Here is a 16,564-nt window from a genome sequence, read left to right as displayed (position 1 = left end):
TTGTTAATAATAGTCGTTATTCCTTCATTTTTGACAGTTTCTTCTCCGATACGAAGGAGAATACATACTACATCAACGAAAAATTTGAGTAGCAGAATGCCATCTAGCAACGTAGCAAATAGTATGAACTTCAACAAACACAAATAAATATTGTAATAAGAGTGTATAGTCAAATCGATTAATTATTATTCTAACAAACTTTGACTAAAATATATGTTATATTATAGCAAACTGCGGTACAGTCAATGAGGACCACGGCAAAACACCTACCTGTAACCGTCAAACTTGCACATTCGACTTAAACTGAACACCAAATTCGCAAATAGGTATAAACATAAATCGAGGGATAGAATGATAGATTTTTAAATTTATGCAGTTATAATGTTTAAGTAAATATGTAATCATATTGACTTTTAATTACATATTGTTTTTTTAGGGTTTGCAAGTAACAGTTGTATTACAAATGACAATAATATGCAAATAGTCGTTGTAGAGCCAGAGAGTTGACCCATCGAGCATTGCCGAAATCTAATGCATGATTTTCAGGAAGTTGTTGAACCGTTACAGGACAATACGCCCCCAAATAATGGTGAGTTCATTTGTGATATGCTATGACCAGAACGTTTTCTGTTTGTATTAAGGGACTATCTTACATTATTATTTTACATACGAACTAATACATTTTTTGCGGTCTGGTAGGTTATTATTTTGATATTGGTGATCCAGATTATGTTTGCGAGCATTGTAATTCGTTTTTTTGGTACAATGAACGGTCAAGCAATTCGAAGGGCTCTGAAAATCCAAAATACTCTGCATGTTGTGTCAATGGGAAGATAAAGTTGCCATTAATGACAAGCCTCCTCAGAAGTTGCATGACCTATTCTTTACAACCAGTGAAAAAAACAAATGTTTTTTAAAGAATATACGGTCCTACAACAACATGTTCTGCTTCACGTCCATGGGTGGCAAAATTGATAGAACTATTAACAACGGAACATCACCGGCCTATATTCCGGATTAATGGTCAAAATTTTCATCGCATTGGGAGCTTAGTCCCTTCAGTTGGCATTCAACCTAAATTTGCCCAGTTATACATTCACGATACAGAAAATGAGATAGAAAATCGATTCAACTCTTTGAGGTAGACTGCTTTGTGTTAATCAATTATATTTTAGTTAGATCATGTCTGAATACGGAATATCTAATATTTTATATTCTTCATTGTTTAGGGCGCAAAACAATGGTTCTACATTGCATGTTGAGGTAGTACACGACATTAAGCAAACGCTAGATGAACACAATGTGTTGGTTAAGTCATTCCGAATGGCCAAGTCGTTTATTGAATCTAATCCTCAAACTCAGATAAGAATGAGATTAATAGGGAAGAGGACCAAAGATGCCAGAACTTATGCGCTTCCAACTACATCCGAGGTTGCCGCTCTCATTGTTGGAGATATAGACCCTTACATGGGACAACGTGATATTATTGTCGAGTCTAGATCAGGAGTCCTGAAACGAATAAGTGAATTAAACCCAGCTTATTTACCATTGCAATACCCAATATTATTTCCGTATGGAGAGGATGGTTTCAGGGAAGATATACATTTTGCTACACAGGGTACTAAAAAAGACTTTTCAAGAAAGAGTGTTTCACAAAGAGAGTACTTCGCGTTCCGTATACACGAAAGATCAAATGAGATCTCAACTATAATGTATGCTAAAAGGTTATTCCAGCAATTCTTGGTTGATGCATATACTATGGTTGAATCTTCGAGGTTACACTATATTCGGTTAAATAAAAAAGCTTTGAGGTGTGAGGCCTACAAAGGACTCTCTGATGCGCTGACGCGAGGTGAAGTTCAACCCAGTTCTCAAGGTAAAAGAATCATATTACCATCAAGTTTCACTGGAGTAGCAAGGTACATGATACAAAATTACCAAGACGCCATGGCAATTTGTAGATTTGTAGGCTATCCCAATCTTTTTATTACATTTACATGTAATCCTAAATGGCCTGAGATAGAACGCTTCTTGGAGAAAAGAAACTTGAAAGCTGAAGATCGCCCGGACATTGTTTGCCGTGTTTTCAAAATGAAGCTAGACTGTTTAATAAAGGAAATAAAAAATGGGAAACTATTTGGTCGCGTAAAGGTAGGTGTGTAACGAAATTCAAACGAAGTTTTTGTTCTCCTTAATAATTAATATAGTAACCGTATAACTGACAATATAAATACACTCTTGACAGTTATATACACAATTGAGTTCCAGAAACGTGGTCTTCCGCATGCTCACATATTACTATTCCTTCAAGCGAACAACAAATTTGCTGACCCGGCCTTTATGGACACGATCATTTCAGCCGAGATCCCCGACAAGGTGACAGAGAATGAATACTACAAACATGTTGGAGAATTCATGTTGCACGGCCCATGTGGTGCTGCCCGAATGAAATCCCCGTGCATGGCAAATGGCAAGTGTTCAAAGCATTTTCCAAAAAGATACATTGATGCATCGCATTTTGACCAAGATGGTTACCCGTTGTATCGAAGGAGGGATGATAAGGGGACAATAAAAAAAATGGAATAGATTTGGATAATAGATATGTTGTACCACATAATCGGTACTTACTATTGAAATACAAATCACATATTAATGTTGAATGGTGTAACCAATCCAGGTCAATCAAGTACTTATTCAAGTACGTAAACAAGGGCAACGACCGGGTCACTGCTGAGTTTTATAAGGCTACGATCGATGGAGCTGGTAATGAGATTGTCGATGAGATAAACATGAACTATGATTGCAGGTACGTATCTGCATGTGAGGCAACATGGAGGTTGTTTAGTTTTGAAGTACAGTACAGAACTCCCCCGGTTGAGCGATTAAGCTTTCACTTGCCGGACTGCCAGTCAGTTGTTTTCCAAGACGATGATACAATTGATAATGTCCTCAATAGGGAAACTGTTGGGCAAAGTATGTTTAATGCATGGTTTGTAGCCAATCAGAAGTTCAAAGAAGCAAGTCTACTGACGTATATCGAGATGCCTACCAAATTTGTTTGGAAGAAGGACATCCGTGAATGGCATCCAAGAAAGAAGGGTTCCTCAATTGGTAGAATATTCTATGTGCCTCCAGCTTCAGGCGAAATATTTATTTGAGGTGTCTATTGAACATAGTACGTGGTCCGACAAGTTACAAAGATATTAGGACAGTTAACGGTGTTGAGTACTTAACCTTTAGAGATGCGTGTTATGCTCATGGATTGTTAGACGATGATAAGGAGTACATTGATGCTATAAATGAAGCAAGTTATTGGTCAAGTGCGCATTCATTGAGGAAGCTATTTGTTGTCTTACTAACATCATCATCAATTATTAGACCCGAAAATGTTTGGAATCAAGTGTGGGAGCATTTGTCTGAAGATGCTCAACATTATCAAAGGAGAATATTAAAACAACAAGGTAATGTTACTTCTTTAGTATACAATAAAATTTCCAACATTTTTACTAGATTATAGTTATAACTAATTTGATGGTGTTACTTTAACAGATTTGGTCTTAACAGAGGAAGAGAAAAAGAACTTTGCATTAATTGAACTGGAAAACCTGTTGGGTCAACAAAACAAGTCTTTAAAAGACTACCCCCCGATGCCAACACCAAGTACTGATAATTCACGTTTGTTTCAAAATCGATTGGTTTTTGAAGAGTTGTCGTACGATTCGGAACAGTTGAAGGCAGATTCTGAGGTCCTTTGTGCCAAACTAACTGAAGAACAGGGTCTCATATATGATACTGTTATCAAAGATATTGAGAACAAGAAGGGTGGCTTATTTTTTGTTTATGGTTATGGTGGAACAGGAAAGACTTTCCTGTGGAGAGCGTTATCAGCTGCAGTCAGATGCAAAGGACAAATCGTTTTAAATGTCGCTTCAAGTGGCATAGCTTCTTTGTTGCTACCAGGTGGCCGGACTGCACACTCGAGGTTTGCAATACCTATTGCAATAAATGAGGACTCTACCTGTAACATTAAGCAAGGTAGCGACCTGGCTGAGTTGTTGATCAAGACGAGCTTGATAATTTGGGATGAAGCTCCCATGATGCATAAACATTGCTTTGAAGCTTTAGATAGACTCATGTGGGATTTGTTGCGTTTTGTAGAACCTAATAGTGAAATGAAGACGTTTGGTGGTAAAACAGTTGTACTGGGTGGAGATTTCCGTCAAATTCTTCCAGTAGTTCCCAAAGGTACACGGCAAGACATTGTTTCTTCAGCGATCAATTCATCATACCTATGGGATACTTGAAAAGTCTTAAGGTTGACTAAAAACCTCAGGCTCAGCTCGGTACCAAATGGTGGAAACCGGCATGCGTTACAAGAGTTTGCTGACTGGATTACCAATATTGGCGATGGGAAGCTTGGTGGCCAGAATAACGGGTTTGCAGAAATTGAAATACCAACGCACATGTTAGTATCATCCGGGGGGGACGACATTAAAGCAATTGTGCACAGTACATTTCCTATGTTTGCAAGTGGGAACACTGACCCCGAGCACCTGTTGGGTCGTGCCATATTAGCACCGACGCTCGACGTTGTCAACGCTGTTAATGACTATATGACTGAGTTGCACAATGCCGAAAGTAGGTCATACTATAGTTCAGACGCAGTATGCAAAGCCGATGGCGATAACGGTATATTTGGAGACGTACACACACCGGAGTTTCTAAATAGCATTCGGGTTTCAGGTCTACCAAATCATACACTGACCTTGAAAATCGGATCACCAGTAATGTTAATGAGAAATATTGACCATTCACTTGGTTTGTGCAATGGAACTCGGTTGATAATCACAAAGCTAGCAGATCATGTGATTGAAGGCGAGATCCTGACTGGTCCCAACAAAGGTACAAAAGTGTTAATCCCCCGAATGTCAATGGCACCCTCGGATCCAAGATTGCCGTTCAAGTTTCAACGAAGGCAATTCCCATTGATGCTTTCATATGCGATGACCATAAACAAAAGTCAAGGCCAAACGTTGACCCATGTAGGTTTAGTACTAAAGAAACCGGTTTTTGTACACGGTCAGTTGTACGTAGCTGCATCTCGGGTTAATAATCCAGACGGCCTCAAAATATTGATAGCAAAAGACTCAAGTTCAACTACAACCTCAACCACTAATGTTGTATATCATGAAGTTTTCAATAATTTGTAGTTTTCTAATGTATTATTTTTATATTACCATCACCTTTATACTATTTCTAACATACCATTTTGAGATGGTTTTTGTTGATCTCCCAAATATAATGAATGATTATATATACCAAATTCTTACTGTATTGCTTCAACCAATTTTTAACATAACATAAACATAATTAATGTTTATGTAATTTACATCCCGTGCATCGCACGGGTCAAACACTAGTAATATATTAATGAAAAACAAAATTACTTACTAGTTTAAGAAATTAGAATACATTTATAATGATATGTATGGACAATAATTTAAGATCAGATGAAGGAGATAAAACATAACAAGCATATGTGGTTTGTGGATTTTGGGGTAAAACGGTCATTTTAAGTTTTTTAAAAAGGAGGAATTGAAGATCGACAATCAATTCCTTTTAATATGTTGGTTTGCGACGGCGGCCAACCAGCAGAACTTCGTTCTACTGATTCCGCCGCCGCCAAGAAACCTGACACTCAGGAGTGAATTGAAGATCGACAATTATCATTAGTTTCCATGCGCTTCTCGTGCGATAGATGCATGATTTAATTTGCTACCCCATACATGAATAGTGCCTTTCTTAGTGGGTTTACCATATTCAGATACCCATTTTCAACGCGATAAGGTGTCATCATCGGAGGAAGCACCAAAGTACCGAAAGCTAGTGGAGCCACATTTGCTCGTGGACAAGATGGTTAGAGTTGAGGCGGAGATGGTTGAACCCTCTTATTCTCGTACCTATTGGTAGATTTCCTTCCCTTGTGGGGCTTGCCGCCAATGGGGATGTCACGTTGAATGCCACCATGAGTCCAGTGGCGCTTGAATGCCACCATGTCATGTTGTTGTTGTTAAAATAACAAAATTTGGTGTTCTTGGAATGACAACGAGGACATTGTCTTGGTGGAGGAGGAGAGCCAAGGAACTCCATCGTTCTCAACCTCCTAACCGGCGACAGTGGCGGATGATAATCACCAACTCCGTTGCCTTGTTCCATCACTCTCAAGCTAATTTAATTTACAATTGGAATATAATGAATTAAAAAACTCTACATAACTATAGCCAATTTATACGGAAAAAAACACGGCAATAAATGGTAAGCAGATTGTAATCTACGCACAATTGATAAAATATGCATAATAAAATTAATTGTTATCATCTTCATAACAACTTGCAAATTTTTCAATATATATTACGAATATAATTTCAATTTCCTGAATCCAAATTTAATATAGTAAATTAGTAATTAATGTTCATTTCTTTGTAATTTCAAACTCCCCCTTAATGTGTGTAATGTTCATCACCCAGGACTCCAGGATTTAATTGAAGATCGACAATTAATCCTTAGTTTCGTTGCGATTCTCGTGTGATAGATACATAAGTAGTGTCTTTCTGCAATTGTGTTGTTGTTCAGTGTTAGTTCGTCTTTAGCTCCCACTGTTGCTTTAGTTGCGACAAATAGAATCATATTTTCTGAAAATCATTAGTTGTGAGTCGAGGAAAATAAAATAGGAGAATTTTTTTTTATATAGATATATAGATTATTATTTTTATTATTAAGGTAAGTAATTATGGCGTTTGGCTGTAAAATAATTATTATAATTTGATAGTATTGCCACCATATTAAAGAGGATTTAATAATAATAATAATAAAAATAATAATAACAATAATAATAATAATAATAATAATAATAATAATAATAATAATTAAGGTAAGTAATTATGGCGTTAGGTTGTTAGCTTATTATTATAGCAGTAACGTAATAGGATTGCCAGCATATTGGGGAGGATTACTAGCATATTGGATTCCAAAATAATATTTTTATAATTTAAGAAGTAAAGATTACAGTTTTACTGTAATAAATTTAAATTTTGGAAAAAAGATTGGAGACTAAAATGGGTTAACCATTGAATTGGAGTGTTACCGTAATCAATTAACCGTAATAATTATCGTATAGACTATCAAAGTTTGGGCGGGAAAATGACAACAAAACTAAGTTTGTTCTTTAAAAACTCCTGTGTTTATTTATTTATATGTTGATATCAAAGTAAGTTTGTTTTTTTCTAAAATCACATGCCTACAGTTACTTTAACGGGGGAACTATAAATTAAAGTTTACAATTATGAAATTGATTACCGCTAATACCCAAACTAGAAATTATCTTTTATTTTTCTTTAAAGATAATATAATACTGAAAAATAAAATTACTTACTAGTTTAAGAAATTAGAATACATTTATAAACAAGCATATGTGGTTGTATATTCACATGCCACTCGCATACACACGCGCACACTGCATGTGTGTTGACATGCTACGCACTAAACACTCACATTCGCACATATGCTTCATGAAATATAACATAAATTAAGGTGAAGTAAATTAAAACAAAGCCATTTAATTTATTTAACAATCAATACGGTACATGAGGTGACATGAAATGTTACTTGTTTAACCCTCTAAGTACCTAAATAAAAAACTACCTTTCATTTAAATTTAATTTCTTTTGTAGTACTCAAAGGAAATTAAGCATTAAATGACTCTACAAGGACTAACATATAACTCTTCATGTTGATGGGTCAAAGCTATGGGAGAAATCCAACCAATCATTCGGGTTCGCTATCAATGAACCCCAACCATCATTTGTGTATCCACCGGTGGTGCGGCTGTACACGGAGGCATTTTATGGAATGGAATTAGATGAACTAGCTCCACCATTGTTGTTCAAAAACAAATTTTGGGTCCTTGAACCATAATCCCTAGTTGTAGGCTGGAAAGCATTTTGGCTTGAGTTATATGGTGGCTCAATAGTTCTCACTGGGTTTACCATATTGAGATAACCATTTTCGACACGATAAGGTGTCACCGTCGGAGGAATCATCAAAGGACCGAAAGTTACGGGAGCTACATTTGCCGGTGGACGAGATGGTTGGAGTTGAGGCGGCGATGTTTGAACCCTCTTATTCTCGTACCTATTGGTAAATTTCCTTCCCCAGTGGGGCTTGCCGCCAATGGGAATGTCACGTTGAATGCCACCATGAGTCCAGTGGCGCTTGCATGTCCGACAGTAATACCTTGGTTGATTTATGTTGTAGTTGTTAAAATAACAAAATTTGGTGTCGTTGGAATGACAACGAGGAAATTGTCTTGGTGGAGGAGGAGAACCATGGTACTCCGTCATCCTCAACCTCCTAGGCGGCGGCGGTGGCAGATGATAATCACCAACTCCGTTACTCTGTTCCATCACTCTCAAGCTAATTTAATTTGCAATTGGAATATAATGAATTGAAAAACTCTAATAACCTGGAGCCATTTTATACCGAAAAAAACTCAACAATAAATGATAAACAGGTTGTAATCTACGCATAATTAACAAAATATGCGTAATAAATTAATTTTTCTCCTTCTTCATCACAACTTGCATTGTTGTTCTTCAATGTATATTACGATTATAATTTAAATTTCCTGAATCCAAATTTAATATAGTAAATTAGTAATTAATGTTCATTTCTTTGTAATTTCAAACTTCCCCTTAATGTGTGTAGTGTTCAGACTTCAGACCATTTGGTTGTGCCTCTTTTGGTCCTTGCTTCCACATCACCCACGACTCCAGGAGTGAATTGAAAACCGACAATTAATCCTTAGTTTCGGTGCGCTTCTCGTGCGATAGATACATAAGTAGTGTCTTTCTGCAGTTGTGTTGTTGTTTAGTGTTAGTTCGTCCTTAGCTCCCACGGTTGCTTTGGTTGCGATTATAGACACTTAAATTTTGATAAATATTGATTATTTATCAATATTAGTATATTTGAATATATTTAAATTATTTTGGATAATATTGATATTATCTAATTTGTTAATTAGATAATATCAAAAGAGTTTGAATCTATCAAAACTCTTCTATCCTACCGTTATAAATTGGAGCTCTCATTTCTATGTAATCACACATCCTAGGAAAAACTCATAGAAATATCTTAAAGCTTTGAAGCTTATTCAGAGATCACAATAAAAATGTGATCCTGAAAGTAAAAGCCCCTCCTCCATAATGATCATGCCTATGCACATTGATCCAAACCTCCATTGAAGATCAAGTCATTTGAACCCGGAGGTCCTTCAAGAAGAACAAGCTATATATACAAGCCCTTCTTTGAAGATCAAGCCACTTGAAACCGGAGGCCCTTCAATGGTGGAGTGTTCAAGGCATCAAATTGTAGAATCAGAGGACATCCAGAGATCTTGTACCCACACCGCATTGATACTTGATATGTAACCAGAATTTTGAATTTCTAAATATTATATTCAATTTTCTTTGTTCACAAATTGGCACGCCCGGTGGGACAGCTCTGCCTCTTATCTCTTCATAGGCACTTTCAACCGGTATGGGGGTAAACCCCATATGAAATTTGAAATGGAGGAGGCTAAATGATACTCCTTGGCACGAGTTGAAAATGCCTCATATCTTTCAAGGCTCCTTGGCACGAGTTGAAACGGCCTTATATCTTTAAGTTGTAGTGTCGAGACTTTCTTGCACTACATACTTTCTAGTGTTATATGCTCTCAAGTGGTGTACAAGAAAGTCTCGAGGGGGCATTTGTAGACACTTAAATTTTGATAAATATTGATTATTTATCAATATTAGTATATTTGAATATATTTAAAATATTTTGGATAATATTGATATTATCTAATTTGTTAATTAGATAATATCAAAAGAGTTTGAACCTATCAAAACTCTTCTATCCTACAGTTATAAATAGGAGCTCTCATTTCTATGTAATCACACATCCTAGGTAAAACTCATAGAAATATCTTAAAGCTTTGAAGCTTATTCAGATATCACAATAAAAATGTGATCCTGAAAGTAAAAGCTTCTCCTCCATAATGATCATGCCTATGCCCATTGATCCAAAACTCCATTGAAGATCAAGCTTTGAACCCGGAGGCCCTTCAAGAAGAACAAGATATATATACAAGCCCTTCTTTGAAGATCAAGCCACTTAAAACCGGAGGCCCTTCAATGGTGGAGTGTTCAAGGCATCAAATTGTAGATTCAGAGGACATCCAAAGATTTTGTACCCACACCGCATTGATTTTGACATGTAACCAGAATTTTGAATTTCTAAATAGGGAAAATTGTAAAAAATGTCCCTCTATAATATGTCAATTATCAATGTCACCCCTGAATTATGAGTGGTGTAAATGTTGCCCCTCAATTATCAAAATGGTGCACATATAGCCCCTCCCGTAACGGACTTGTGGTTCCCCACCGCTGTCCATCGCTGGTACTTCGAATCGAGTGAGGAAAAAAAACAACTAAATTACATATTTACTCCGACTTAACGGTGTCATACACTAACGGGGAACCACATGTCCGTTACAGGAGGGGCTATATGTGCACTGTTTTAATAATTGAGGGGCAACATTTACACCGCTCATAATTCAGGGGTGACATTGATAATTGACATATTATAGAGTGACATTTTTTACAATTTTTTCCTTCTAAATATAGTTCAATTTTCTTTGTTCACAACGACAAATAGAATCATGTTGTAGTGAGTCGAGTTTAAATTTGTGTGCATAGTATATGTCTTGTGTGTTTGATATATTTTCATTTAATGTTTATATTGAATGTTATGTGCGTAACTTAATATATTTTTAATGTTTTTTATTTGTGTTGAAATTCAGTTCCAAATATCCGAACAAATTTTTTTTTAAAAAAAACTTAAAATTATTGTTTTACCCCATTGATAAACAATTTAAAAGCATTTACGTTTTTTCGGTAATATTTGGCCGGCGATTTGATCAGGAGGACCAACTGTGTTAAAAATTACATAGTTACGGAACTAAACTGTACGTTTTTAAAGTCAAACACTCAAATTAACAAGACCACAATAGTCACATAATCAAAAATGTATTTTCTCTTTAAAAAATTAAAGAGGGTGACAATTTGATGTATATTTTTGGATTTGGATAAAAATATGTAATGCACCCTTCCCATCACCGTAAAAGATGGTGACAATTTGATGTAGATTTTAAGAATTGGATAAAAATATGTAATGTACTGTTCTCAACACCGTTTTAAAAGTAGGTTTATTGTTCTGTGCATTTAATGAAGAGAAAAAAACGATAATTTGCATACCTTTTCTCTCTCCCTCCCCAACTAATTCACTATCAACCCATTCCCAAAATAATATTTATTAGCCCAACTCGATTCCCTTGTTCCCACACACAAATTATGTTGTGCAACCGTGTGCATCATGTATGGCGCACACACTTTCAAAAACGACGTCGTTTTGACTAAAAACGTGTGTCCCACTTTAAAAAAAAAAATCATGTTCGATTCCCGGCAATAGCATTTTTTGGTGCATAATTTGAATTATATATCCACAAATTCATAACTATATATCCACAAGTTCATAACTATATATCCACAAATTCATAACTATATATCCACAGTGAATGAATAACACAAAATTCAGAATGAATGAACTAAATATCCACAACTAATGAACTAAATATCCACAATGAATGAACTAAATATCCATAAATTCATAACTATATATCCACAAATTCATAACTATATATCCACAATAATGTTGTTGAGGGGAATCGAAACAATTTTTTTTTTAAATGTGACGCGTGTTTTTAGTCAAAATGACGTCGTTTTGCAATTGTGTGCACCATGCATGGTGCACACGATTGCACAACATAACTATTGTTTCCATCACTCTCAACCTAATTTAATTTGCAATTGGAATATAATGAATTGAAAAACTCTACATAACTAGAGCCATTTTATACGGAATAAACTCAGCAATCTACGCGCAATTGATAAAATATGCATAATAAAATTAATTGTTATCATCTTCATAACACTTGCAATTTCTTCAATGTATATACGAATATAATTTCAATTTCCTAAAAGGGGGAATTGAAGATCGACAATCAATTCCTTTTAATTTGCAATTTTGCGGCGGCGGCCAACCTGCAAAACTTGGCTCTACTAGTTCCGCCGCCACCAAGAAACACGACACCCAGGAGTGAATTGAAGATCGACAATTATCCTTAATTTTGGTGTGCTTCTCGTGCGATAGATGCATGATTTAATTTGCTACCCCATACATTATTGAGCTCTCCCGAAATAGAGAATAAAAAAATGAAAAAAAAGAAAAAAAATGTATTTCAGACTTGGATAGACTGACTTTCAATAATAGAGAATCGGACTCTCCAAAGTCAGTTTTCCTCCTTTTGTAGGTGCGCGACATTTCAGTATCCAATTATTCTATACGTACTATTTGTGTTTATGATTCAACAATTTGATGTAAATTTTAAGAATTGGATAAAGATATGTAATGTATCATTCATATCACCGTTTTAAAAGTAGGTATATTATTCTGCATTTAATGAAGAGAGAAAAACGGTAATTTGCATACCGTTTCTCTCTCCCTCCCCAACCAATTCACATTCAACCCATTCGCAAAACAATATTTATTATCCCAACCCCCCACTACTCGATTATTGTGTGGATCATAAATAAAAGTATATTTTTGATATGTTTACGGTACATTATTATATACTTAAAATACATTATTTGAGAGTACGTTATTTTAGTACTGAAAGTACATTATTTTACATATATACTATCAAATAATGTATATTTAGTATACAAATAATATACATTTAGTATATTAAAAATGTACCATATATTCATGGCACAAGAGAAATTATTACAGAAACATGCATTTAAGAGTTAACATTAAAACTCTCATTAAAGATATTCTTTCTCTTCTGAAAATCACATAATTAATGATATTTGAGTAATTTTGGACCGATAGTATATAATCTGCATCTAACTTATAAAATCATATGTAATCCCCAAATTATGTTCATAGTATTTGTGCGTGCACTTCATGTTAAAATTAACGTGAAAAATATTCGTATACCGTTATATATACATATAGGGGCAAGATCAATTGAGAACTACCTCTCCAGTGCAAACTACCAAAAGGGGAGGCCAAGTGTGTAGAACATTATTCCCTACAAGAAGGTCACGAGTTCAATTCTACAAGCACTAACATATAACTCATCATATTGATGGATCAAAGCTACGGGAAAAGTCCAACCAATCATTTAGGTTCCCTATAAATGAACTCCAACCAACATTTGTGAATCCACCGGTGGTGCGGCTGTCAACGGAGACATTCAATGGAATGGAGTTAGATGAACTAGCTCCATCATTATTGTTCAAAAAGAAATTTTGTGTCCTTGAACCATAATCCCTAGTTGTAGGCTGGAAAGCATTTTGGCTTGAGATATATGGTGGCTCAATAGTTCTCATTGGGTTTACCATATTCAGATACCCATTTTCAACGCGATAAGGTGTCGCCATCGGAGGAAGCGCCAAAGTACCGAAAGCTAGTGAAGTCACATTTGCTTGTGGACAAGATGGTTAGTTGGAGTTGAGGCGGAGATGGTTGAACCCTCTTATTCTCGTACCTGTTGGTAGATTTCCTTCCCTTGTGGGACTTTCTGCCAATGGGGATGTCACGTTGAATGCCACCATGAGTCCAGTGGCCATGGCGCTTGCATGTCCGACAGTAATACCTTGGTTGATTCATGCTGTAGTTGTTAAAATAACGAAATTTGATGTCGTTGGAATAATTAACAACGAGGACATTGTCTTGGTGGAGGAGAGCCAAGGTATTCCATCGTTCTCAACCTCCTAACGGGCGACAATGGCGGATGATAATCACCAACTCCGTTGACTTGTTCCATCTCTCTCAAGCTAATTTAATTTTCAATATAACTGGAATATAATGAATTGAAAAACACAACATAACTAGAGCCATTTTACATGGAAAAAAAAAAAACAAAAAAACAAAAAAACACAGCAATAAGTGGTAAACATGATTGTAATCTACGCACAATTGATAAAATATGCATAATAAAATTAATTGTTATCATCTTCATAACAACTTGCAATTTTCTTCAATGTATATTACGAAAATAATTTCAATTTCCAAATCCAAATTTAATATAGTAAATTAGTAATTAATGTTCATTTATTTGCAATTTCAAACTCTCCATCAATGTGTGTATTGTTCCGCCCATTAGCTTCGTATTCTGTTTGGGTCTTGTTTTGTGCATTGAGTGCTTTTCATTTGTGTTTTAGACCAGGAATAAATTGAAGATCGACAATTATCTTAAGTTTCGGTGCGCTTCTCGTGCGATAGAAGCATGATTTAATTTGCTACCCCATACATGAGTAGTGTCTTTCTGCCCGCAATTGTGTTGTTGTTAAGTGTTAGTTCGTCCTTAGCTCCCACTGTTGCTTTGATTGCGACAAATAGAATCATGTTTTCTGAAAATCATTAGTTGTGGTGAGTCGAATTTTAATTTGTGTGCATAGTATATGTTTTGTGTGTTTGATATATTTTCATTTAATGTTTATATTGAATGTTATGTGCGTAACTTAATATATATATATATATATATATATATATATATATATATATATATATATATATATATATATATATATATATATTTGGAATGAAGGGGGCTGGGTGAACCCAGCGAGCCTAAGCGAATGTGTCAGCAGTGAAGAGCACCCTGTCCCTCCTTAGCAGCTCCGCAATGCACTCAGGCAGTATATTAATCTCAATCCAGTCACAATGCTTCCTCAGCGCCATTTTGGCTAGCTCGTCTGCAACTGCATTGTTCCCTCTAGGAGTGTGATCGATGACGACAATCCAATCTTTCTTGAGCCAATCTTTGCACCATCTTACCAAATCCCCACAGTGACCTAGGGGTTCCGTCTCTCCAGTAAGCCAACGCACCGCTTGTAGGGAGTCCGTGACCATCTTGAATCTCCTTTGACCAATCTCCCAAGCCCATTTCAGGCCGAGGTAGATCGCCCAAAGTTCCCCTTCTGTAACGTTGCTTACTTTCATCATGCAGCTGAACCCTCTCATCCAGTCGCCCCTCTGGTTCCGCAAGACTCCACTGCAGCCTGCCGGCAGGTTTTCCAAGACAAAGGAAGCATCCGTGTGCAGGGTTATACACCCGTGTGTACTCCAGGTGGTATCACTGTCTTTCGACGAGGCTGTGGATGTACACTTGTGGCGTTCAAAGGCTTTTCGTATCACCGTCAGCTGGCTCCGTATCAAAGCTACTTTGTTATTCGGGTCCTTTTGTTCGTTCCTGAACACTGCGTTGCATCTCCATTTCCAAAAAAAAAAAACTTCAAATGATTGTTTTAACCCATTGATAAACAATTTAAAAGCATTTACGTTTTTCTAGTAATATTTAGCCGGCGATTTGGCCAGGAGGACCAAATGTAATAAAAATTGCATAGTTACGAAACTAAACTGTAAGTTTTTAAAGTCAAATACTCAAATTAACAAAACCAGAATAGTCACAGGATCAAAAATATATTTTCTCTGTAAAAAATTAAAGAGGGTGACAATTTGATGTAGATTTTTGGAATTGGATAAAAATACGTAATGCACCATTCCCATCACCGTAAAAGATGGTGACAATTTGATATAGATTTTAAGAATTGGATAAAAATATGTAATGTACTGTTCTCATCACCGTTTTAAAAGTAGGTTTATTGTTCTATGCATTTAATGATGAGAGAAAAAGGGTAATTTGCATACCTTTTCTCTCCCCCTCCCCCATCCAATTCACTATCAACTCATTCCCAAAACAATATTTATTAGCCCAACTCCGTTACCTTGTTCCATCACTCTCAAGCTAATTTAATTTGCAATTGGAATATAATGAATTGAAAAACTCTACATAACTAGAGCCATTTTATACGGAATAAACTCAGAATCTACGCACAATTGATAAAATATGCATAATAAAATTAATTGTTAGAGTTAATCAACGATTTGGTCCCTTAATTATTAGCGAATTGTTAATGTAGTCCTTCAATCGCTTATTCATCGATTTGGTCCCCGAAAATAATTATTTTTAGTCGATTTAGTCCCTCCGGCCATTGACGGAAGACGGCATGAGGGACTAAATCGACTAAAAATAATTATTTTCGGAGACCAAATTGATGAATAAGCAATTGAGGGGCTACATTAACAGTTCACTAATAATTGAGGGACCAAATTGTTCATTAACTCTAATTGTTATCATCTTCATAACAACTTGCAATTTCTTCAATGCATATATAAAAATATAATTTCAATTTCCTGAAAGGGGGAATTGAAGATCGAAAATCAATTCTTTTTAATCTGCAGTTTTGCGGCGGCGGACAACCTGCAAAACTTGGCTCTACTGGTTCCGCCGCCGCCAAGAAACCCGATAACCAGGAGTGAATTGAAGATCGACAAT

General features: G+C 35.9%; 2 protein-coding genes across 2 annotated transcripts in view; one reads left to right on the top strand and one right to left on the bottom strand.

Annotated features, from left to right (window-relative positions):
- Positions 1-5,210, top strand: part of LOC109169186 — a 7,474-nt gene extending 2,264 nt beyond the window's left edge. Inside the window, exons 5-10 of the mRNA XM_019318049.1 lie at positions 1,230-2,151; positions 2,269-2,540; positions 2,678-3,111; positions 3,270-3,461; positions 3,550-4,252; positions 4,334-5,210. Of these exons, the coding sequence (XP_019173594.1) occupies positions 1,230-2,151; positions 2,269-2,540; positions 2,678-3,111; positions 3,270-3,461; positions 3,550-4,252; positions 4,334-5,210 (3,400 nt within the window). The remainder of the gene's footprint in view (positions 1-1,229; positions 2,152-2,268; positions 2,541-2,677; positions 3,112-3,269; positions 3,462-3,549; positions 4,253-4,333) is intronic.
- A 2,691-nt stretch (positions 5,211-7,901) lies between these two features.
- On the bottom strand, positions 7,902-8,462 carry LOC109169185 (dof zinc finger protein DOF4.5-like). The gene has a single exon (XM_019318048.1). It carries the CDS (start codon positions 8,460-8,462, stop codon positions 7,902-7,904), a length of 561 nt encoding a protein of 186 aa, XP_019173593.1.
- Between the last annotated feature and the right edge of the window lie 8,102 nt (positions 8,463-16,564).

Source organism: Ipomoea nil, unplaced genomic scaffold, assembly GCF_001879475.1.
Source record: "Ipomoea nil cultivar Tokyo-kokei standard unplaced genomic scaffold, Asagao_1.1 scaffold3256, whole genome shotgun sequence".
Taxonomy (NCBI): Eukaryota; Viridiplantae; Streptophyta; class Magnoliopsida; order Solanales; family Convolvulaceae; genus Ipomoea; species Ipomoea nil.
This window is presented reverse-complemented; position numbering and strand designations above follow the sequence as displayed.